The following is a 23,947-nucleotide window of genomic DNA, read 5'->3' on the forward strand; positions in this document are numbered from 1 at the left end:
GAATGGACTTCTCATTTGCCATGCAAACCATAACCTATAAACAAAGAACTAACCAAAGCATAGCAACGAGTTTCAGAAATAACAGACTCCGACCGTGGCACATCAGCTGGCTCAGGGTGGGACTCTGGATTCATCTGCTGCAACTAAAGGAAAGAAAATTATCAGGTAAGATATAAATTTTTTGTTCCATATCATCATCAGCAGATGAATCCAGAGACATTCGAGATGTAGTAAAGCAGTACCTAAACAGTGTGAGGAGCCGAAACCCCTGCAGCTAGCACAGACGCCCTAAACACCGTCTCTGCACGTTCTCCGAGGACAAGCAGGCTGCTTGTTCTCACGACTGGGTGACGTCCGCGGCAGCCCCCACCAACCGGAAAGAAGCTTCGCGGGACGGTCGGCACGCAGGGCACGCCCACCGCGCATGCGCGGCCGTCTTCCCGCCCGTGCGCGACCGCTCCCGCCAGTTCCTTTTTTTCCGCGCCTGGAGAGAGTCGTGTTTTGCGCTCTCTCTGTTCAGCCGCCGGATCGTTCGATCGCGTATACGCTGATCGTGCTTTTTTCTAACTTTGTTTATCGGTTTTAGTTACCGCCCGGTTTCCTTTTAAAAAAAAAAAAAAAAAAGAAACCCTGCGCGTGTGGGACACGCGCTCCCTTTTTTCCCTCGCTTCCAGCGGGGACGCCTCGTTGCGGCCTAGTGGCCGCTCGGTCGTTTGTTTTTCGTGGTGTGATTTTAGCCACCATTGACGACTTTGACTTCGCCGACGCGATTTTTACGTCGATGTCCTCGAAGGTCCCGAGTGGATTTAAAAAGTGTGGTCGCTGCGGCCGGCCGATCTCGCAGACCGACACCCACGCTTGGTGCCTCCAGTGCCTCGGGCCGGAGCACAATCTCAAGTCGTGTTCTTTGTGTCTCGGTCTCCGGAAACGGACTCAGGTTGCGAGGCAAGTTCTGCGGGACCGTCTTTTTGGAACTTGCGCCGGCCCCTCGACGTCGACCTCGAAGGCATCGGTATCGACGCCCGGCCCTTCGGTACCGGTATCGATGCCCGAGACATCGGCACCGATGGCAGCGACCCCAGGAGAACAGGTCCCGTCGGCCCGCCGGTCCTCCGGTGAGAGTGGGGGTGAGAGGCCGCGTGGGCAGTCGGCCCCGGTCACGCCCTCAGCTCGTGGGCCGCGGGACCGAACCCTGTCTGACCCGGTACCTCGAGACCGAGGGGGATCGACCTCCTCCTCCTCCATGCCCTCCGGCGCCGGTGACGTGCATCGGAAGAAAGACAAGAAGCGTCGTCACCGGTCGCCTTCGGTGCATCCCGATGTCGGAGAGGAGACGCCGCCGAAGCGTCATCGTCGTGAGGAGAGGTCTCCGTCGGTTGTGGAGGTACCGACGCGTCGGGGTTCCGGCACCTCGGTGCCGTCTCCTGGCCCCCAGCAGCTTCCGGCACCGACACCCTTACCGGCCCCACCGCCTTTCCCGGCAGCAGGCCTGGACGAGTGCCTCAGAGCCATCCTTCCGGGGATCCTGGAAGGGCTGATGCGCCAGGCTGTGCCGGCGCCGGGGGTGCTTGCGCCCTCGGCGCCGATGACTGTGGCGCCGGCGAGCTCTAGCCCGGCGCCGGGGCTGTCGACACCGCCGCCGCTTGCGGTGCCGGTCTCGACCGCCACGCAGGTGGAGTCCCCGTCGACGTCGATGGAGGGAGCTCCGTCCCCGCCGGCGCGGGAGTCCACCGCTCGACGACACCGAGACCTCGGTGCCTCGACGTCGAGCCGGGCCCGGTACAGGACTCAGCTACATGAGCTAATGTCCGATACCAAGGATGAGGACTCGTGGGGGGAAGAGGAGGACCCTAGATATTTCTCCTCAGAGGAGTCTACGGGCCTTCCCTCGGACCCCACGCCTTCACCGGAGAGGAAGCTCTCACCTCCTGAGAGTCTCTCCTTTGCCTCCTTTGTGCGGGATATGTCTATCAGCATTCCCTTCCCCGTGGTCTCTGTGGAAGAGCCGAGGGCCGAGATGCTCGAGGTCCTCGACTATCCATCACCACCTAGAGAGTCCTCCACGGTGCCGCTGCACAATGTCCTGAAGGAGACGCTGCTCCGGAACTGGGTGCGACCATTAACTAACCCCACCATTCCCAAGAAAGCAGAGTCCCAGTACAGGATCCACTCTGACCCAGAGCTCATGCGGCCCCAATTGCCCCATGACTCAGCGGTCGTGGATTCTGCTCTCAAGAGGGCACGGAGTTCGAGGGATACCGCCTCGGCGCCCCCGGGGCGGGAGTCTCGCACTCTGGACTCGTTTGGGAGGAAGGCCTACCAATCCTCCATGCTCGTGACCCGCATCCAGTCATACCTGCTCTATATGAGCATCCACATGCGGACCAATGTGCAACAGCTGGCGGACCTGGTCGACAAGCTCCCGCCGGAGCAGTCCAGGCCTTATCAGGAGGTGGTCAGGCAGCTGAAGGCGTGCAGAAAGTTCCTGTCCAGGGGTATTTTTGACACCTGTGACGTGGCATCTCGTGCTGCGGCCCAAGGTATAGTGATGCGCAGGCTCTCATGGCTGCGTGCCTCTGACCTGGACAACCGCACCCAGCAGAGACTGGCTGACGTCCCTTGCCGGGGGGATAACATTTTTGGTGAGAAGGTCGAGCAGATGGTGGACCAACTGCATCAGCGGGAAACCGCCCTCGACAAGCTCTCCCACCGGGCGCCTTCAGCATCCACCTCCACAGGTGGACGTTTTTCCCGGGCCCGGCAGGCTGCACCCTATTCTTTTGCGAAGCGTAGGTACAACCAGCCGGCCCGAAGGCCTCGTCAGGCACAGGGACAGCCCCAGCGCGCTCGTTCTCGTCAACAGCGTGCGCCTAAGCAGCCCCCTGCGCCTCCACAGCAAAAGCCGGGGACGGGCTTTTGACTGGATCCACGGGAACATAGCCGCCCTACAAGTGTCCGTACCGGACGATCTGCCGGTCGGAGGGAGGTTAAAATTCTTTCACCAAAGGTGGCCTCTCATAACCTCCGACCAGTGGGTTCTCCAAATAGTGCGGTGCGGATACGCCCTGAATTTGGCCTCCCTGCCTCCAAATTGTCCCCCGGGAGCTCAGTCTTTCAGCTCCCATCACAAGCAGGTACTTGCAGAGGAACTCTCCGCCCTTCTCAGCGCCAATGCGGTCGAGCCCGTACCACCCGGGCAGGAAGGGCAGGGATTCTATTCCAGGTACTTCCTTGTGGAAAAGAAAACAGGGGGGATGCGTCCCATCCTAGACCTGAGAGGCCTGAACAAATTCCTGGTCAAAGAAAAGTTCAGGATGCTTTCCTTGGGCACCCTTCTGCCAATGATTCAGAAAAACGATTGGCTATGTTCCCTGGATTTAAAGGACGCATATACTCACATACCGGTACTGCCAGCTCACAGACAGTATCTCAGATTCCGCCTGGGCGCACGGCACTTTCAGTATTGTGTGCTGCCCTTTGGGCTCGCCTCTGCCCCACGAGTGTTTACCAAGTGCCTCGTGGTGGTAGCGGCCTACCTACGCAAGCTGGGAGTGCACGTGTTCCCATATCTCGACGATTGGCTGGTCAAGAACACCTCGGAGGCAGGAGCCCTCCGGTCCATGCAGTGCACTATTCAACTTCTGGAGCTGCTGGGGTTTGTGATAAATTACCCAAAGTCCCATCTCCAGCCAACTCAGTCTCTGGAATTCATAGGAGCGCTGCTGAATTCCCAGACGGCTCAGGCCTACCTTCCCGAAGCGAGGGCCACCAACCTCTTGGCCCTGGCTTCGCAGACCAGAGCGTCTCAGCAGATCACAGCTCGGCAGATGTTGAGACTTCTGGGTCATATGGCCTCCACAGTTCATGTGACTCCCATGGCTCGTCTTCACATGAGATCTGCTCAATGGACCCTAGCTTCCCAGTGGTTCCAAGCCACCGGGAATCTAGAAGATGTCATCCGCCTCTCCACCAGTTGCCGCACTTCACTGCTCTGGTGGACCATCCGGACCAATTTGACCCTGGGACGTCCATTCCAAATTCCGCAGCCCGTGAAAGTGCTGACGACGGATGCATCTCGCCTGGGGTGGGGAGCCCATGTCGATGGGCTTCACACCCAGGGTCTGTGGTCCCTCCAGGAAAAGGATCTGCAGATCAACCTCCTGGAGCTCCGAGCGATCTGGAACGCACTGAAGGCTTTCAGAGATCGGCTGTCCTGCCAAATTATCCAAATTCGGACAGACAATCAGGTTGCAATGTATTACGTCAACAAGCAGGGGGGCACCGGATCTCGCCCCCTGTGCCAGGAGGCCGTCGGGATGTGGCGTTGGGCGTGTCGGTTCGGCATGCTCCTCCAAGCCACGTACCTGGCAGGCGTAAACAACAGTCTGGCCGACAGACTGAGCAGAGTCATGCAACCGCACGAGTGGTCGCTCCATGCCAGAGTGGTACGCAAGATCTTCCGAGCGTGGGGCACCCCCTCGGTGGACCTTTTCGCCTCTCAGACCAACCACAAGTTGCCTCTGTTCTGTTCCAGACTTCAGGCACACGGCAGGCTAGCGTCGGATGCCTTTCTCCTCCATTGGGGGACCGACCTCCTGTATGCTTATCCTCCCATACCTTTGGTGGGGAAGACCTTACTGAAGCTCAAGCAAGACCGCGGCACCATGATTCTGATAGCGCCCTTTTGGCCCCGTCAGATCTGGTTCCCTCTTCTTCTGGAGTTGTCCAACCGTGGAGATTGGAGTGTTTTCCGACTCTCATTTCGCAGAACGACGGAGCGTTACTGCACCCCAACCTTCAGTCTCTGGCTCTCACGGCCTGGATGTTGAGGGCGTAGACTTCACTGCGTTGGGTCTGTCTGAGGGTGTCTCCCGGGTCTTACTTGCCTCTAGGAAGGATTCCACTAAAAAGAGTTACTTTTTCAAGTGGAGGAGGTTTGTCGTGTGGTGTGAGAGCAAGGCCCTAGAACCTCGTTCTTGCCCTGCACAGAACCTGCTTGAATACCTTCTGCACTTATCAGAGTCTGGCCTCAAGACCAACTCAGTAAGGAATCACCTTAGTGCGATTAGTGCTTACCATTATCGTGTGGAAGGTAAAGCCATCTCTGGAGAGCCTTTAGTCGTTCGATTCATGAGAGGCTTGCTTTTGTCAAAGCCCCCTATCAAGACTCCTACTGTGTCATGGGATCTCAACGTCGTCCTCACCCAGCTGATGAAACCTCCTTTTGAGCCACTGAATACCTGCCATCTGAAGTACTTGACCTGGAAGGTCATTTTCTTGGTGGCAGTTACTTCAGCTCGTAGGGTCAGTGAGCTTCAAGCCCTAGTAGCTCATGCTCCATATACCAAATTTCATCACAACAGAGTAGTGCTCCGCACCCACCCAAAGTTCCTGCCGAAGGTGGTGTCGGAGTTCCATCTTAACCAGTCAATTGTCTTGCCAACATTCTTCCCCAGGCCGCATACCCGCCCTGCTGAACGTCAGTTGCACACATTGGACTGCAAGAGAGCATTGGCCTTCTACTTGGAGCGGACACAGCCCAACAGACAGTCCGCCCAATTGTTTATTTCTTTCGACCCTAACAGGCTAGGGGTCGCTGTCGGGAAACGCACCATCTCTAATTGGCTAGCAGATTGCATTTCCTTCACTTACGCCCAGGCTGGGCTGACTCTTGAGGGTCATGTCACGGCTCATAGTGTTAGAGCCATGGCAGCGTCAGTGGCCCACTTGAAGTCAGCCACTATTGAAGAGATTTGCAAGGCTGCGACGTGGTCATCTGTCCACACATTCACATCACATTACTGCCTCCAGCAGGATACCCGACGCGACAGTCGGTTCGGGCAGTCGGTGCTGCAGAATCTGTTTGGGGTGTAAATCCAACTCCACCCTCCAGGACCCGAATTTATTCTGGTCAGGCTGCACTCTCAGTTAGTTGTTCTTCGTAGGTCAATTTCTGTTGTTTTCTCGCCGTTGTGAGGTTCCATTGACCTGGGTTCTTGTTTTGAGTGAGCCTGAGAGCTAGGGATACCCCAGTCGTGAGAACAAGCAGCCTGCTTGTCCTCGGAGAAAGGGTATGATACATACCTGTAGCAGGTGTTCTCCGAGGACAGCAGGCTGATTGTTCTCACCTACCCTCCCTCCTCCCCTTTGGAGTTGTGTGTTTCATCTTTTCCTAGTCATTCAACTGGCGGGAGCGGTCGCGCACGGGCGGGAAGAAGGCCGCGCATGCGCGGTGGGCGTGCCCTGCGTGCCGACCGTCCCGCGAAGCTTCTTTCCGGTTGGTGGGGGCTGCCGCGGACGTCACCCAGTCGTGAGAACAATCAGCCTGCTGTCCTCGGAGAACACCTGCTACAGGTATGTATCATACCCTAGCTGTCACATCCACCCAATAATGTTTTATGAAAGTGTGCACAGAAGCCCAAGCTGCTGCCCTACAGTTCTATTCCAGAGCAACTAGCGGAGCCTCCACCCAGGACATGGCTTGCTTCTTAGCCTGAAGCAAAGTTGTGATAACATGCTCTGAATATCCCTTCCTCCTCAACTTCACCTTCTCAAGGGCCAGGCCGTAAGATCAAAAGGGGAGGGATCTTCCATGATCAGAGAGCCCTGACGCAGAAGACGCGGCGAAGGTGAAAACTGGAGTGGGTGATCTACCAACAGTGTCACCAGATCTGCATACCAGCTGAGGAGCCTTGGCATTGCAGTCAGTTGCTCCCCCAGTGGTCACCAACCCCCTCCCACCCCAAAAAAAAAAAAATTAAAAAACATTTTTTCCAGTCTCTATGCCAGCCTCAAATGTCATACCCAGCTCCATCACAGCAGTATGCAGATCCCTGGAGCAGTTTTTAGTGGGTGCAGTGCACTTCAGGCAGGCGGACCCTGGCCCATCCCCACCCCACCTGTTATACTTGTGCTGGTAAATGTCAGCCCTCCAAAAACCACCAGAAACCCACTGTACCCACATCTAGGTGCCCCCTTCATCCCTAAGGGCTATGGTAGTTGTGTATAGTTGTGGGGAGTGGGTTTTTTTTTTTGGGGGGGGGAGGGTTTGTGGGCTCAGCACCCAAGGTAAGGGAGCTATGCACCTAGGAGCAATTTGTGAAGTCCACTGCAGTGCCCCCTAGGGTGCCCGGTTGGTGTCCTGGCATGTCAGGGGGACCAGTGTACTATGAATTCTGGCTCCTCCCATGACCAAATGCCTTGGATTTGGTCGTTTTTGAGATGGGCGTCCTCGGTTTCCATTATCGCCGAAAATCGGGGACGACCATCTCTAGGCATGACCATCTCTAAGGTTGACCTAAATGTTGAGATTTGGGCGTCCCCGACCGTATTATTGAAATGAAAGATGGCCGCCCATCTTGTTTCGATAATACGGCACAGTGGACTGCAAGAGAGCATTGGCCTTCTATGTGGAGTGGACAAGCCCCTTCATACTGTCTGCCCAAATGTTTGTTTCTTTCGACCCCAACAGATGGGGAGTGGCTGTCGGGAAAGTCACCATTTCACATTGGCTAGCAGATTGCATATCCTTCACTTACGCCCAAGTTGGGCTGACTCTGGAGGGTCATGTCACGGCTCATAGTGTTAGAGCCATGGCAGCGTCAGTGGCCCACTTGAAGTCAGCCACTATAGAAGAGATTTGCAAGGCTGCAACGTGATCTTCAGTCCATACATTCACATCTCACTACTGCCTCCAGCAGGACACCCGACATGACAGTCGGTTTGGGCAGTCGATGCTGCAGAATTTGTTCGTGGTTTAGAATCCAACTCCACTCCCCTAGGCCCATTTTCTTTCTGTTCCAGGCTGTACCCTTAGTTAGTTGTGTTCTTCATAGGTCAATCCTTGTTATGTCCTCGCCGTTGTGAGGCCCAATTGACCTTTCTTTGTTATTTTGAGTGAGCCTGGGGGCTAGGGATACCCCATTCATGAGAACAAGCAACCTACTTGTCCTCGGAGAAATGAAGATACATACCTGTAGCAGGTATTCTCCGAGGACAGCAGGCTGATTGTTCTCACATACCCGCCCACCTCCCCTTTGGAGTTGTCTTTCCTTTTCTTTGCTTGTTATCAAACTGACGGGACTCTTGTGCGACGGGCGGGAGCCTGTTGGTTGTGCGCGCGCGATCGAAGGCTCTAGCAAACTTCTGTTGCTAGGTAGATTCCAGTTTCGGGGCTGCCGTGGACGTCACCCATTCGTGAGAACAATCAGCCTGCTGTCCTCGGAAAATACCTGCTACAGGTATGTATCTTCATTTTCTGAAGGCACCTGTCTCAACTGAGACTTCTCAACTGAAAACACAGACATCTTCAGTGCAGTTGCACAGTTTTGAACAGGAACAGCCTCCCAAGCCACATGGTTCAAAAGCAGATCCAAAGCGCCATTATCTAATTGCAGAACACCATAATTATGATGTCACTTCAAAGCACAAAAAGTTTGAAAAAACTCCAGCACCATTGTCTCTGCATAAGTAGTTACCTCTTATTTCTGGTGGGAACAGAATACCAGTACACCGCTTTAAAACTTTCGTATTAAGCAGTATATCAAGCTAATAAATCTAATCCATTCTGTGCAGACCCTATTCAGCTCATTGTTGCACACCCAGTTCTGCACAAACCATCCAGTTCAGAGATTCTTAAGTTTAGAACCAGCACAGACATCAACTTCCATTCCTGTATGATTGCAAGACTTTCATTTCCTACTTGGTGTAATACTCTGCGCTAGAAAGGTCCAAAGCCAGGCCTTTATGAAGAAGCTACTAACCTCTATTTCAGTTTTGGTTGCTATGGCAACTGAATGTTCCTTATTAGTTTCCTGTCTCTATCACAGCATCCCCATTCATTTTTGCTGAAAATGTTCAATTAATTTGTCGAGGACCACTGCAAGGATATTTCCAGGAGTGGAGTAACAAAACTATTGAGCCATGGCATTCTGAATTGTGTGTAGCGCCTGTACCCTAAATTTTGCATACTCATATACACAGCATTACAAAAATCAGTTTGAGAGATCATCATACTCTGCACAACAGACCTAAAAATCATACTTTGATAACATTGGTTTCAACCTATTCAAAAGATGGAGCTAAAAAAAGCCCAACAGATCTAATAGGTGACAACACTTGATCTTGCATAGATAACTGGGAATATATGATCATGCCAAGCACCCTCATGTTATCTTTGACTTCCAATACCAAATCTCCCACACATACAGACTTACATTGCATGAAAAACTCATCATTCCCAACAAATATCAATTCAGATTTTTTTTCAAATTCAAAACAAGTTGGTGAGAATTCATCCATTGCTGAACTGCAATCATACATTTGTTTAACTTACTGCATAACCCTGACATTCCTCTCTGTATTGGAAAGAAAAAAGAATATCATCAGCATATATCCTATATTCTACCTGTAAATTAGAAAAAACCTCACCCAATGGTAACATATAAATGTTAAATAATAAGGCAGAAAGAGCTGAGCCCTTCAGGACTCCGTTAGATAATGTCACAACTTGAGATGTCTGTCCTTTACCTAAGCACTTGAAAAGACCTCCTTTCAAATAGGAGGATAACCAATTCCAAATAGTACTCCCTACCTCAATCTCCATCAATCGAGACAACAATATAGCCACATAAAGCATATCAAAAGCTGCTGACACATCCAGTGATACAAAACAGAAAGTCAATCCTTTATCATTTCCCCTTCTAATCATATCCAAAGTTGACAAAAGTAGAATCTCCACACTATGGCCTGCTCAGAAACCATACTGATGTTTATCCAAACATTTCACACTATCCACAGATTCTTCCAGTTGTTTTAGAACTAATTTTTCAATCACCTTCATGACAATAGGTAGCACAGAAATAGGCCTATAGTTACCCAAAACTGATACATCCAATGAACCACCCTTTATCAATGGCTTTACTGTAGATAACTTACACTTTACAGGCACCTTTCCCAGAGACAAAGATTTATTCACAATCAAAGATATCACAGGAGGTACAAAAGAAGCTAGACTCCTAACTATTTTTATTTATGCATTTATAGCAGCATTTATATCCCACATTTTCCTACTACTGTAGAACAAGGATCCACCAATGATCTAGTTGGAGTCAATGCCGAAATCACACCTTCTACCTTCTTTTCAGTTGGCAATTTAAAATCAGTCCAAATATCACCATACCCAGCATTGACATTCAAAAATAAACAAACTAGAGGTACTAATAGATCTGTTCAGATACAAGTGACATAAAAAAGCAGAACAAATAAAAATAATAAAAAGAAGTGGTTTATTGAAATGATTATTTGTTTATTTATTTATTTATTTGTGGCATTTATACCCCGCTCTTTCCCGCTCAATAGCAGGTTCAGTGCGGCTTACATGTATGGTACAAAGTATAACAGAGATAATAATACAAAGTATGGGACAGAGTGTCGCACAGATGATAGAGTTACATAGAGTAGGACAAAAGTGATAGGTGTGGAGAGAGAATTGGAGTGTGGGTGGTGCTGGTGGTGTGACTTAGGATCGGGGTTTAGGATTTGTCATTTGGGTAGGCTTGTTTGAAGAGGTAAGTCTTCAGCAGTTTTCGGAAGGGTAGGTATTCATTGGTTTTTCGGAAGTGTTGAGGTATGGCGTTCCAGAGTTAGCTACCTATAACAGAGAAGTTGGATGCGTAGTAGGTTTTGTATTTGAGGCCTTTGCAGTTAGGAAGATGAAGCTTGAGATATGTTCAAGAAGATTTGGACCAATTCCTGGCTGGAAGATTGATCAGGTTGGACATGTAGCTTGGGATTCACCATTGAGGATCATTGTGTGGGCTTTGAAGTTTATACGTTCTTTAATGGGGAGCCAATGAAGTTTTTCTCGAAGTGGTGTTGCGCTTTCGAATCATGATTTGCCAAAAATGAGTCTAGCTGCTGTATTTTGGGCGGTCTGGAGTTTTCTCATGATTTCCCAACGTGGCCACGTTTCGCCCTCGGGGCTGCGTCAGGGATAAGAACTACAAAATAAAAGACGTGTGCAAAACATGTATATAAAGATCTCATATTCAATCATCATAATAAAAACAAACAATAGTTAAAATAAAATACAAACAATATGTCTCCAAATAGATATATAAATATATAAATCATATGAGGATATAAAATGAAAATTTTTACTTACAGAAAATTGTGTATCAGTGGAGCTAAAGTGCAGTGCTATTTTCCATGTGAGATGCGATTACATAATATTCAATTCTTTAACAACTTAAAAGACATCATTAATATCCAGGTGCCTAAAAGGGGTTTATACAAAAGTATTCCCCTAAAAGATTAAAAAAAAATTTTTGTGTGTACAGCAACATGTTTGAAACTTGTCATTGCTTCGTTATCATTCGGTATTTCAGATTTTAACTCACCATTCTATCCAATTATTTTATCAGCTTAGCTTTTAGCCATGTATGTGTCCAAAATAGTAAGTTCAGTTACCACTTCAAAAATATAAGTACTGATAGCATGTAATGAAAACTCCCGCTTAACACTTCAAACCTACTATTCTCAATGCTACTACTAATATGATGTCTATAGTGGTATGATTTGCTAAACACTCTACCCATAACAGTTTTTTATAAGGCGATCTAACCATCCATTTAAATGCAGACCAATCCGTGGATGTAATAAGTATTATAAAAATAGATACCCGAGAGGTAAGCCATCTCTAAAACATACTTCCCTCAATGTTGCTACTGTGTCCAAAGCTGGACCAAAAGAATCATACCACTCATCTACTAAATCATCTAATAGACTCTGCTGGTCAAAAGTTAACAATGGCATCCATGCTTGTTTTAAATCATCAGTTGTAAAATTTGGTCTCACCAACCCCATTCTTGAAATGGTCTGTGCTTGAACCACATTTTCAGAGATACACAAATAAAAAGAAATGACAGCATGATCTGACCATCCAAACAAATTAACCCTCAGTAATAGACAAAGTTCCGGTAGCAGACAGGATCTGGACTGAATTCACTATACTACCAGAAGATCTTATCTCACAGACACTTAAGAGATTTGCCAAATCTCGCTGTAAATTAGATATATGCCCGAACAACCTCATGAAGTCGGCCCCCCAACAATTTATAATGGACCTAACTAACCATGTGAATTTTATGCTACAAAATGGACTCTTCCCAAAGGAGAAAGGTGATATTCTACTCACCCCCATACCTAAGGATGCAAAGAAAAATACTAATGAACTAACGAACTATAGACCAGTAGCATCCATTCCCCTATTCACCAAAATAACAGAAGGCATGGTGACCAAACAACTCACAGAGTAATTAAACAAGTTCTCAGTACTGCACAACTCCCAGTCAGGATTTCGCTCTAACCACAGCATGGAAACCGTACTAGTCACGCTTATGACCAAACTCAAACAATTGATAGCAAACGGCAACAACATACTACTGCTACAATTTGACATGTCAAGCGCATTCAACATGGTCGACCATGGAATTTTATTACACATCCTCGAATACTTCGGAATCGGAGGTAACGTTCTCAGATGGTTCAAGGGTTTCCTAACCACCCGCTCATATCAAGTGACATCAAACTCGACAACATCAGCCACATGGACACCTGAATGTGGAGTTCCACAGGGATCCCCCCTCTCACCGACCATATTCAACCTAATGATGACACCCTTGGCTAAGCTATTATCGAATCAGAATCTAAACCCATACATATATGCTGATGATGTAACAATCTTTATCCCTTTCAAACACGATCTAAGACAAATTTCCGACGAAATCAACCAAAGCCTACACATTATGAACTCCTGGGCAGATGCATTTCGACTGAAACTAAATGCCGAAAAAACCCATGCCTAGTACTCACCTCGCAATACAACAAGAAGGAATTCACCACCATCAACACACCTAATCTAAGTCTACCAGTCTCAAACACCCTAAAAATCCTTGGAGTCACCATTGACCGACACCTAACACTTGAGAACCATGCAAAAAACATAACTAAAAAGATGTTCCATTCAATGTGGAAACTAAAACGAGTCAGACCATTTTTCCCAAGGAATGTCTTCCGATACCTGGTACAATCACTGGTACTTAGTCATCTGGACTATTGTAATTCACTCTACGCCGGCTGCAAAGAGCAAATACTCAAAAAACTCCAAAAAGCCCAGAACACGGCAGCCAGACTTATATTCGGCAAACCAAAATACGAAAGTGCAACACCCCTTCGCGAAAAACTACACTGGCTCCCACTCAAAGAACACATCACGTTCAAACTCTGTACCTTGGTCCATAAAATCATCCATGGCGACGCCCCAGCCTACATGTCGGACCTAATAGAACTACCACCCAGAAATGCAAAAAAATCCTTCCGCACATTCCTCAATCTTCATCCTCCCAAATGTAAAGGTTTGAAATACAAATCAATGCATTCATCAACCTTTTCCTATACAAGCACACAGCTGAAATCGGTCTACGAAATGACCAATTTCCGCAAACTCTTGAAAACTTATCTGTTCGCCAAATTTTATCATAAAGAACAACACGCGTAACTCTACTTTCTTTAAGATACCCAGGAATGTTCTTTAATGTCTTCTGCTTTCACACTATCATGCACCTAATGTCTGTGGCTTTAACACTATCATGTATTTTACCATCATGTAACCAAAACTTCTGCTAAAACAAATGTATACTCTTTTCTATTTCCAATATTATGTATTTCACCATCATGTACCCAAAACTTGCTGTAAAACCAAATGTACATTCTTTTCTATTTCCAGTATCCACGATGAATTGTAAGCCACATTGAGCCTGCAAAAAGGTGGGATAATGTGGGATACAAATGTAATAATAATAATAATAATGCAGGAGACAAAAAATAATCAAAATATCTAAAAATGAAATTGTGTGGATCATAATTCATTTTAAATTTCAAGTTGGGATCTCTACTATTGAACCAACTGTAAAAGGTAAGTAAAGCCACTGTCACTTTCCAAAGGATAAAAATGTCGTCAATATAATGTTTGTACATGCAGATGTTCAGTTCAAAAGGATTTTGTGCAAGATATAGTTTGTTCAATTCTGCAACATATAAATTTGCTATATCGAGGGCCATAGAGGCTCCCATTGTGGTGCCCTTAATTTGTTGATAAAAACTCCCATCAAAATAAAATAATTCTTCATAAGGGCAATATTTGCTAGAGTCAAAATGAATATATTAAGAATTCGTCGATAGGTATCTCGATTTGCTAATGTTTTTTTCTGTGACAATCAAGGCCTCGAGCTGAGGAATATTTGTATATAGTGATTCTATGTCCATCGTCACTTGAATCAAATTGGAAAGGTCACTGTCAAACTCTTCTAAAATTGAAATCATGTGTGATGAATCACAAATATATGACTGTGTCTACAGAACAAAACATCTTAAAAAGAAATCCACAAAATTTGAAAGTAATTTCGGGACAGATCCGTTTCTGGAAGTAATGGGCTTGCAAAAGAGAAACATCACTTGACTGTAGAATACCCTGTGGTTCCTACAATATATGTCCTACCAAAATTACTCTTCCTGTTATGCTCACTCATGTTATGGTGAAACTGCTGCTTCTGTCCTTTCTACTGTTCTATCTTGACTACAGAAGTCCTTGGCACTGACCTCCTTGGAGCATGTTCGACTAGATTGGATGGGTCATTTTCTGTTGAGATGGGCTAATGGATCTTTTTGTTACTTGGGTGTTTGGTTACCAATGAAACTTTTGGAGCTGCATCATCATAATATTTCTCATTTCTCCGAGGACAAGCAGGCTGCTTGTTCTCACTGATGGGTGACGTCCACGGCAGCCCCTCCAATCGGAATCTTCACTAGCAAAAGCCTTTGCTAGTCCTCGCGCGCCCATGCGCACCGCGCATGCGCGGCCGTCTTCCCGCCCGAAACCGGCTCGTGCCGGCCAGTCTTCTTTTGTCCGCGCTCGGTACGGTCGTGTTTACGCCGTTCGCGCCCCGAAAGTCGACCTCGCGCGTCTTTTTTTGGACTTCGCAAAGAAAAAAAAAAATCATTCGGAAGGAGACCTTTTCGGTCTGTTCCCCTTCCTATATTTCTAGTTTTTGCCCCATGAAGTTTTCTTTCGTCGTCGGGGTAGGCCCTTTTGAGGCCTCGGTTCAAAGTTTTTTCTTCCCCTTTTTTTGTGGTGCCATCTTCGCCATTACGAGTTTTGATCTCGCCGGCGCGATTTTTCCGCCCATGACATCGAAGTCTCCCAGCGGCTTCAAGAAGTGCACCCAGTGCGCCCGGGTAATCTCACTCACTGATAGACACGCGTCGTGTCTTCAGTGTCTGGGGGCTGGGCACCGCCCGCAGGCCTGTAGTCTCTGCTCTCTTTTACAAAAGCGGACTCAGGTAGCGAGATTGGCCCAGTGGAACGTTTTGTTCTCGGGCTGTTCGTCGGCATCGGCACCGGGAGTGTCGAGTGCATCGACGTCGCCAGCGTCCAGACCTTCATCCTCGGCCGCGAGTGCATTGAGGCATCGACCCTCTGCATCGGGGCTGAGACATTGGAAGGCTGCGTCGGCGTCGGTGGTACTGGGACCTCCTCGTCTGCTGATGTCGTCGGACAGTGGTGCTTCGTCTGGAGTGCAAGTGAGGGCTGTCCATTCCCCTGCTGGTGGCGGTGAGCCTTCGGGTGGGTCTCCCCCTACCCTGAGGGCTCCTGCGGTACAGCCCCCCCCCGAGACCGATCTTCTTCGGCCTCGGCCCCGAGGAAGCGACGGCTGGATTCTACGTCCTCCTCGTCGGTGCCGGGAAGCTCCGGTGACATGCTTCGTCCCAAGAAGTCGAAGAAACATTGACACCGGTCCCCTTCCCGTGTCGGCACCGAGAGCTCTGGGTCGCCGAGGGAGTCGGCACCCAGCAGGCATCGGCACCGAGAGGACCGCTCACCCTCTGTTCAAGAGGTGTCGATGCGCTCCACTATGGACAGCCCGGAACAGCCTCCACGCCCTGAACAGACTCTGACATCGACACCTGCATCGGCTTCCATGTCTTTCTCCACAGCCGCTCTGCACGAGAGTCTCCGGGCCGTTCTCCCAGAGATCCTGGGATAGCTGTTGCGCCCTTCCCCTCCGGTACCGGGGGTGCTTGCGCCACCGGTACCGTCGAATGAGGCGCCGGCTGGCTCTTTGCCCGGGGTGAGGTCTCCGACATCGGTGCCGCTTGCGGTACCGACTGCGGTAGCCTCCCAGGAAGGCTCCCCGACGACGTCGGCGGAGGGAGCTTCGCCGGTGCGGGCGAGGGAGTCTACCTCTCGACGCTCCCACAGTGGCCGTGGTTCCACGGAGTCGAGCCGGGCACGGCTTCAGACACAGGTTCGTGAACTTGTGTCTGATACCGATGGTGAGGCCTCGTGGGAGGAGGAGGAGGACATCAGATATTTCTCTGACGAGGAGTCTGATGGCCTTCCTTCTGATCCCACTCCCTCTCCTGAAAGGCAGCTTTCTCCTCCCGAGAGCCTGTCTTTCGCTTCCTTTGTCCGGGAGATGTATACGGCCATCCCCTTCCCGGTGGTTGTGGAGGACGAGCCCAGGGCTGAAATGTTTGAGCTCCTGGACTATCCTTCTCCACCTAAGGAAGCGTCCACATACCCATGCATCATGTCCTCAAAAAGACATTGCTGGCGAACTGGACCAAGCCATTAAGTAATCCCCACATTCCCAAGAAGATCGAGTCCCAGTACCGGATCCATGGGGACCCAGAGCTGATGCGCACTCAGTTGCCTCACGACTCTGGAGTTGTGGATTTGGCCCTAAAGAAGGCTAAGAGTTCTAAGGAGCATGCTTCGGCGCCCCCGGGCAAGGACTCTAGAACCTTAGACTCCTTTGGGAGGAAGGCCTACCATTCCTCTATGCTCGTGGCCAAAATTCAGTCTTACCAGCTCTACACGAGCATACACATGCGGAACAATGTGCGGCAGTTGGCGGGCTTGGTGGACAAGCTCCCCCCTGAGCAAGCCAAGCCATTTCAGGAGGTGGTCAGGCAGCTGAAGGCGTGCAGAAAATTCCTGGCCAGAGGGGTGTATGACACCTTTGATGTTGCGTCCAGGGCCGCTGCTCAAGGTGTGGTGATGCGCAGACTCTCATGGCTGCGTGCCTCCGACCTGGAGAATAGACTCCAGCAGGGGATTACGGACTCGCCTTGCCGTGCGGATAACATTTTTGGAGAAAAAGTCGAGCAGGTGGTAGAGCAGCTCCACCAGCGGGATACCGCTTTCGACAAGTTCTCCCGCCGGCAGCCTTCAGCCTCTACCTCTACAGGTAGACGATTTTTGGGGGGAAGGAGGACTGATCCCTACTCTTCTGGTAAGCTTAGGTACAATCCTCCTTCTCGACAGCCTGCGGCCCAGGCTAATCCCCAGCGTGCTCGCTCTTGTCAGCAGCGTGCGCCTCAGCAAGGCCCTTCGGCTCCCCAGCAAAAGCAAGGGACGAGCTTTTGACTGGCTCCAGCAGAGCATAGCCGACATCCAAGTGTCAGTGCCGGGCGACCTGCCAGTCGGAGGGAGGTTGAAAGCTTTTCACCAAAGGTGGCCTCTCATAACCTCCGATCAGTGGGTTCTCCAAATAGTCCGGCAAGGATACACCCTCAATTTGGCCTCAAAACCTCCAAATTGTCCACTGGGAGCTCAGTCTTACAGCTTCCAGCACAAGCAGGTACTTGCAGAGGAACTCTCCGCCCTTCTCAGCGCCAATGCGGTCGAGCCCGTGCCATCCGGGCAAGAAGGGCTGGGATTCTATTCCAGGTACTTCCTTGTGGAAAAGAAAACAGGGGGGATGCGTCCCATCCTAGACCTAAGGGCCCTGAACAAATATCTGGTCAAAGAAAAGTTCAGGATGCTTTCCCTGGGCACCCTCCTTCTCCCCATGATTCAGGAAAACGATTGGCTATGCTCTCTGGACTTGAAGGACCCTACACACTGTGAGAAGGAAGAGGCTGTCCTACCCTGGTTAGGCCCCTAGAGGGCACTGTTCCCCTAAAATGCCCAGGGAGAAGGGCTGGGTGAGTCACTAAAGGGAGCCAGTAGGGGGTGTATAGCAGGAGGTCGCTAGGACCAAGGAGAGTCCTGGGATAGAAACAGGTGCAGCAGGGTATGGGCTGGGTCCTCTTTGGCCATTAACCACTTAATATCCCATCTGAGTTGTGAGGGGAGAAAGGAGAGCTGGCAGCTGAAGAAGAGGGCTGGTAGCTGAAGCAGGGGGATCCCCATGAGAAGTACTGGCTGTGCCCTTTGGACTGGGGGTAGAACTGTGTGTTACCAAGAAGGAAGCTGGCTGGGGTAAGAAGGCCCTAGAGTATCAAGAATAAGAACTATGTGTTCAAGGAGGGACTGTGTGTCCAGGGACTGAGTAAAAGACTGTGTGTCTAGAACAGTGAAGAGGTACTGTGTGTCCCAGCTGAAAAGACTGTGTGTCTAGAACAGTGAAGAGGGACTGTGTGTCCAAGATGAAGAGACTGTGTGTCTAGAGCTGTGTGCTACAAGGAGGGACTGTGTGTCCAGGGACTGAGTTAGTACTGAGCCCAAATGCCTATGTGAGAGGGCTCAGGGGGAAGAAATCTATGGATATTGAACTGTGCAAGAAGAAATGTTTAAAATGGAAGATTGCACTGAGTAGGAAGAAATGAAATGGTTAAGCTGGAAGAACTGTTTAAGCTTGTGAAAGTGTTTTAAGCTAAAAGAAGTGTGCCCCAGAGGCTGGAATAAAGATGTGTATGAAAATAGCCTGATTGGTGAGACCTGACTATGTTTGCCTTTTGAGAAGCAGGTCACCCTGAGCAGAAAAGGGTAGTAGATTAATTTGCATAAAATCTGCATATTGAGAACCAGCTCACCCTCAGTGAAAGAGGGATCTGGGATCCTGAGGTGGGAGCTTCATCATCACAATAGCCTTATCATCTTCACAACACACATCCCGATACTGCCAGCTCACAGACAGTATCTGCGATTTCAGCTGGGGACATGTCACTTCCAGTACTGTGTGCTACCCTTTGGGCTCGCTTCTGTGCCCAGAGTGTTCACCAAGTGCTTGGCTGTAGTAGCAGCGGCACTTCGCAGACTGGGGGTACACGTGTTCCCATATCTCGACGATTGGCTGGTGAAGAACACATCCGTGGCAGGAGCTCTACAGTCTATGCAGATGACTATTCGCCTCCTGGAGCTACTGGGGTTTGTGATAAATTATCCAAAGTCCCATCTTCTCCCAGTGCAGAAACTCGAATTCATAGGAGCTCTGCTGGATTCTCGGACGGCTCGCGCCTATCTCCCAGAGACAAGAGCCAACAACTTGTTGTCCCTCGTCTCGCGGGTGCGAGCGTCCCAGCAGATCACAGCTCGGCAGATGTTGAGATTGCTGGGCCCCATGGCCTCCACAGTTCATGTGACTCCCATGTCCCGCCTTCACATGAGATCTGCCCAATGGACCCTAGCTTCCCAGTGGTTTCAGGCCGCTGGGGATCTAGAAGACGTGATCCACCTGTCCACGTGTTTTCTCAAATCCCTGTATTGGTGGACGATTTGGTCCAATTTGACTCTGGGACGTCCTTTCCAAATTCCTCGGCCACAAAAAGTGCTGACCACGGATGCGTCTCTCCTGGGGTGGGGAGCTCATGTCGATGGGCTTCACACCCAAGGAAGCTGGTCCCTCCAGGAACGCGATCTGCAGATCAATCTTCTGGAGTTACGAGCGGTCTGGAACGCTCTGAAGGCTTTCAGAGATCGGCTGTCCCAGCAAATTATCCAGATTCAGACAGACAACCAGGTTGCCATGTATTACATCAACAAGCAGGGGGGCACCGGATCTCACCCCCTGTGTCAGGAAGCCGTCAGCATGTGGCTCTGGGCTCGCCGTCACGGCATGGTGCTCCAAGCCACATATCTGGCAGGCGTAAACAACAGTCTGGCCGACAGGTTGAGCAGGATTATGCAACCTCACGAGTGGTCGCTCAATTCCCGTGTAGTACGACAGATCTTCCAGGTGTGGGGCACCCCCTTGGTAGATCTCTTCGCATCTCGAGCCAACCACAAAGTCCCTCAGTTCTGTTCCAGGCTCCAGGCCCACGGCAGACTGGCATCGGATGCCTTCCTCCTGGACTGGGGGGAGGGTCTGCTGTATGCTTATCCTCCCATACCTCTGGTGGGGAAGACTTTGTTGAAACTCAAGCAAGACCGAGGCACCATGATTCTGATTGCTCCTTTTTGGCCGCGTCAGATCTGGTTCCCTCTTCTTCTGGAGTTGTCCTCCGAAGAACCGTGGAGATTGGACTGTTTTCCGACCCTCATCACACAGGACGAAGGGGCGCTTCTGCATCCCAACCTCCGGTCTCTGGCTCTCATGGCCTGGATGGTGAGAGCGTAGACTTTGCCTCTTTGGGTCTGTCAGAGGGTGTCTCCCGCATCTTGCTTGCTTCCAGGAAAGATTCCACTAAGAGGAGTTACTTCTTTCTATGGAGGAGGTTTGCTGTCTGGTGTGACAGCAAGGCCCTAGATCCTCGCTCTTGTCCTACACAGACCCTGCTTGAATACCTTCTGCACTTGTCTGAGTCTGGTCTCAAGACCAACTCTGTAAGGTTTCACCTTAGTGCAATCAGTGCATACCATTACCGTGTGGAAGGTAAGCCGATCTCAGGACAGCCTTTAGTTGTTCGCTTCATGAGAGGTTTGCTTTTGTCAAAGCCCCCTGTCAAACCTCCTACTGTGTCATGGGATCTCAATGTCGTTCTCACCCAGCTGATGAAACCTCCTTTTGAGCCACTGAACTCCTGCCATCTGAAGTACTTGACCTGGAAGGTCATTTTCTTGGTGGCAGTTACTTCAGCTCGTAGAGTCAGTGAGCTTCAGGCCCTGGTAGCCCAGGCCCCTTATACCAAATTTCATCATAACAGAGTAGTCCTCTGCACTCACCCTAAGTTCTTGCCAAAGGTTGTGTCGGAGTTCCATCTGAACCAGTCAATTGTCTTGCCAACATTCTTTCCCCGTCCTCATTCCTGCCCTGCTGAACGTCAGCTGCACACATTGGACTGCAAGAGAGCATTGGCCTTCTATCTGCCCAACAGACAGTCCGTCCAATTGTTTGTTTCTTTTGATCCCAACAGGAGGGGAGTGGCTGTGGGGAAACGCACCATATCCAATTGTCTAGCAGATTGCATTTCCTTCACTTACGCCCAGGCTGGGCTGGCTCTTGAGGGTCATGTCACGGCTCATAATGTTAGAGCCATGGCAGCATCGGTAGCCCACTTGAAGTCAGCCACTATTGAAGAGATTTGCAAAGCTGCGACGTGGTCATCTGTCCACACATTCACATCTCATTACTGCCTGCAGCAGGATACCCGACGCGACAGTCGGTTCGGGCAGTCAGTGCTTCAGAATCTGTTCGGGGTTTAGAATCCAACTCCACCCCCCTAGGCCCATGTTTATTCTGTTCCAGGCTGCACTCTCAGTTAGTTGGATAAATTGTTAGGTCAATCTCAGTTATGTCCTCGCCGTTGCGAGGCCCAGTTGACTATGGTTGTTGTTTTGAGTGAGCCTGGGGGCTAGGGATACCCCATCAGTGAGAACAAGCAGCCTGCTTGTCCTCGGAGAAAGCGAATGCTACATACCTGTAGAAGGTATTCTCAGAGGACAGCAGGCTGATTGTTCTCACAAACCCGCCCGCCTCCCCTTTGGAGTTGTGTCTTCCCTTGTCTTTGTCTTGCTACATATGAGACTGGCCGGCACGAGCCGGTTTCAGGCGGGAAGACGGCCGCGCATGGGCGCGCGAGGACTAGCAAAGGCCTTTGCTAGTGAAGATTCCGATTGGAGGGGCTGCCGTGGACGTCACCCATCAGTGAGAACAATCGGCCTGCTGTCCTCGGAGAATACCTTCTACAGGTATGTAGCATTCGCTTTAGTGGAACATCTATCAGGCTGGCTACATTTGTCTCTCGGGATCCATGGGAGGATTCATCTGTTTAAGATGGTGTCGTTTCCTAGATGGCTTTATATTCTGCAAATTTTTCCCCTAAAAATTCTGAAGAAGGATATTCACAAATTTCATAGACATATTTACTATTTTTGTTGGAGTGGTAAAAAGCCAAAAGTCCCTATCTGAATGCTTTGGGGTATTTGGCAGGCTTGGGGCTCCTGGATCTTCATAAATATAATCATCCATGCCTAGTCAGGCATTTGGGAGTTTGTTTCTAGAAAGAGAAGGTTATATCCCCATTCACATGGAGGCAGAGTTGTATGCTTCATGGCATTTTAATTTTTTGTTGCAGGTGCTATGGAGAGCACGCATACTTCTATCTGCATAGGAAGCAAGATGGCCTTTTCTGTGGGTAAATGCCCATTTAATTGTGCAAATCCCTCTGAAAATTATCCCCAGTATTTGTGATTTTGGTTGCTAAACATAATGGTGGTGGTAGTTACAGGTTTTTGTCATGTGATACTAGTAGATCATATTGTGATAACTGTTCAAAACATATTTAAAACACTCTTAGCTTTTTGGGGTAGCCTCAACAAGGTATAACTGTTTTAGTAGCTTAGCCAGGAATTTTTTTACAGGGGGTGCATCTCCCCTCTCCCCCCCCCCCCCCCCCCAGTACCTTAAAATTATCTCTGCTACTGTCTTTACTCGGTCAGCGGCACTCATAGGACGCCGCAGCTTGTACCAGGACTTCCTGTATGAACCATCCCGTCTTTTTCGAAACAGGAAGTTGTGTCAAAAGGGGCAGGATGGTTCAGAGAGGAAGTCCCAGTGCAGGCCACAGGTAGCCTATGAGTGCTGCTGCTGCCAAAGTGAAGACTGCAGCAGAGATGATTCTAAGGTATGGGCGGGAGGGGGGGGGGGGAGTCGTCAGCAGTGGCATATTTAGGTCTGTCAGCAGTGGCATATTTATACTAGGTGCATGTGTTGTGCATGCACATGTGCAACACATGCACCTAGTATAAATATGCCACTGCTTTGCCTTAATAGAACATTTTCCCCATGTAGTGAATAATTTTCTTCACCTGCTAAATTGTCCTATTGTTAAGTGGTTTTGGATGAAAGTTTCTGTAATAGAGTGACATGTTTCTGCTTGCAGTCTTATTAATCTATACATTTTGGCCAGATTCTATAAATGGCGCCAGTAAAATTCAGAGTTTATTGCTGTTTTATAAAGGGTGCTCCAGAGTGAGCACTCTTTATAGAATAATGTTGAGCACTGAATTTGGTGTTCAATTTTTGGTGCGGATACTCGCTATTCTGCAATACTGTGCACATCTTTTGTGAATGCCCTGACCCGCCCATTCCCCTCCCATGGTCAAATCCCCTTTTAAGTTGTGAGTGATCCAATTTTGGTGCCTATTGCTACAGAAAAACACATAGCCAGATCAGTGCTCAAATCATTATTAATGCCAATTAAGTGCTTGTTAGCTCCAATAATTAAATCATTGGAGCCCATTAACTAATTATTTTGAGTGCTGATCTGGGATCCGTTTGCAAATTTGAGTGACCTTTATAGAATCTGGGGCTTTAAGTAAAATAACATTTGCAGTTATGACTGTAATGCAACAGATTTTTAATTGAGATGAAACATAGTACTATTCAAAAATGTATTTATATAGTAATTTAATACATTTATTTTAAATCTCTTCTAGGGATCAAGCAATGGAGTTCTACATAGACCACCATGCAAAACCTTTTCTCCAGTAAGTATTTAAGGGGTCCTTTAACTAAGGTGCAGTGAAATCTGGGCTTAGCACAGTGATTCCCAAACCTGGTCCTGTGGGCACCCCAGCCAGTCAGGTTTTCAGTATATCCACAATGAATATTCATGTGAGATATTTGCATGCACTGCCTCCACTACATCCAGATCTCTCTCATGAATATTCATTGTGGATATCCTGAAAACCTGACTGGCTGGGGTGCCCCCAGGACCAGGT

At 49.3% G+C, this 23,947-nt stretch overlaps 1 protein-coding gene across 2 annotated transcripts in view; it reads left to right on the plus strand.

The window, feature by feature from the left end:
* Window positions 1-23,947, plus strand: part of NME7 (NME/NM23 family member 7) — a 525,560-nt gene that overhangs the window by 177,698 nt on the left and 323,915 nt on the right. For both annotated transcript variants that reach the window (XM_030203850.1, XM_030203849.1), the window contains exon 5: window positions 23,663-23,713. In XM_030203850.1, coding sequence (XP_030059710.1) covers window positions 23,663-23,713 — 51 coding nt within the window. The remainder of the gene's footprint in view (window positions 1-23,662; window positions 23,714-23,947) is intronic.

This window comes from Microcaecilia unicolor, chromosome 5, assembly GCF_901765095.1.
Source record: "Microcaecilia unicolor chromosome 5, aMicUni1.1, whole genome shotgun sequence".
In the NCBI taxonomy this organism is placed as follows: Eukaryota; Metazoa; Chordata; class Amphibia; order Gymnophiona; family Siphonopidae; genus Microcaecilia; species Microcaecilia unicolor.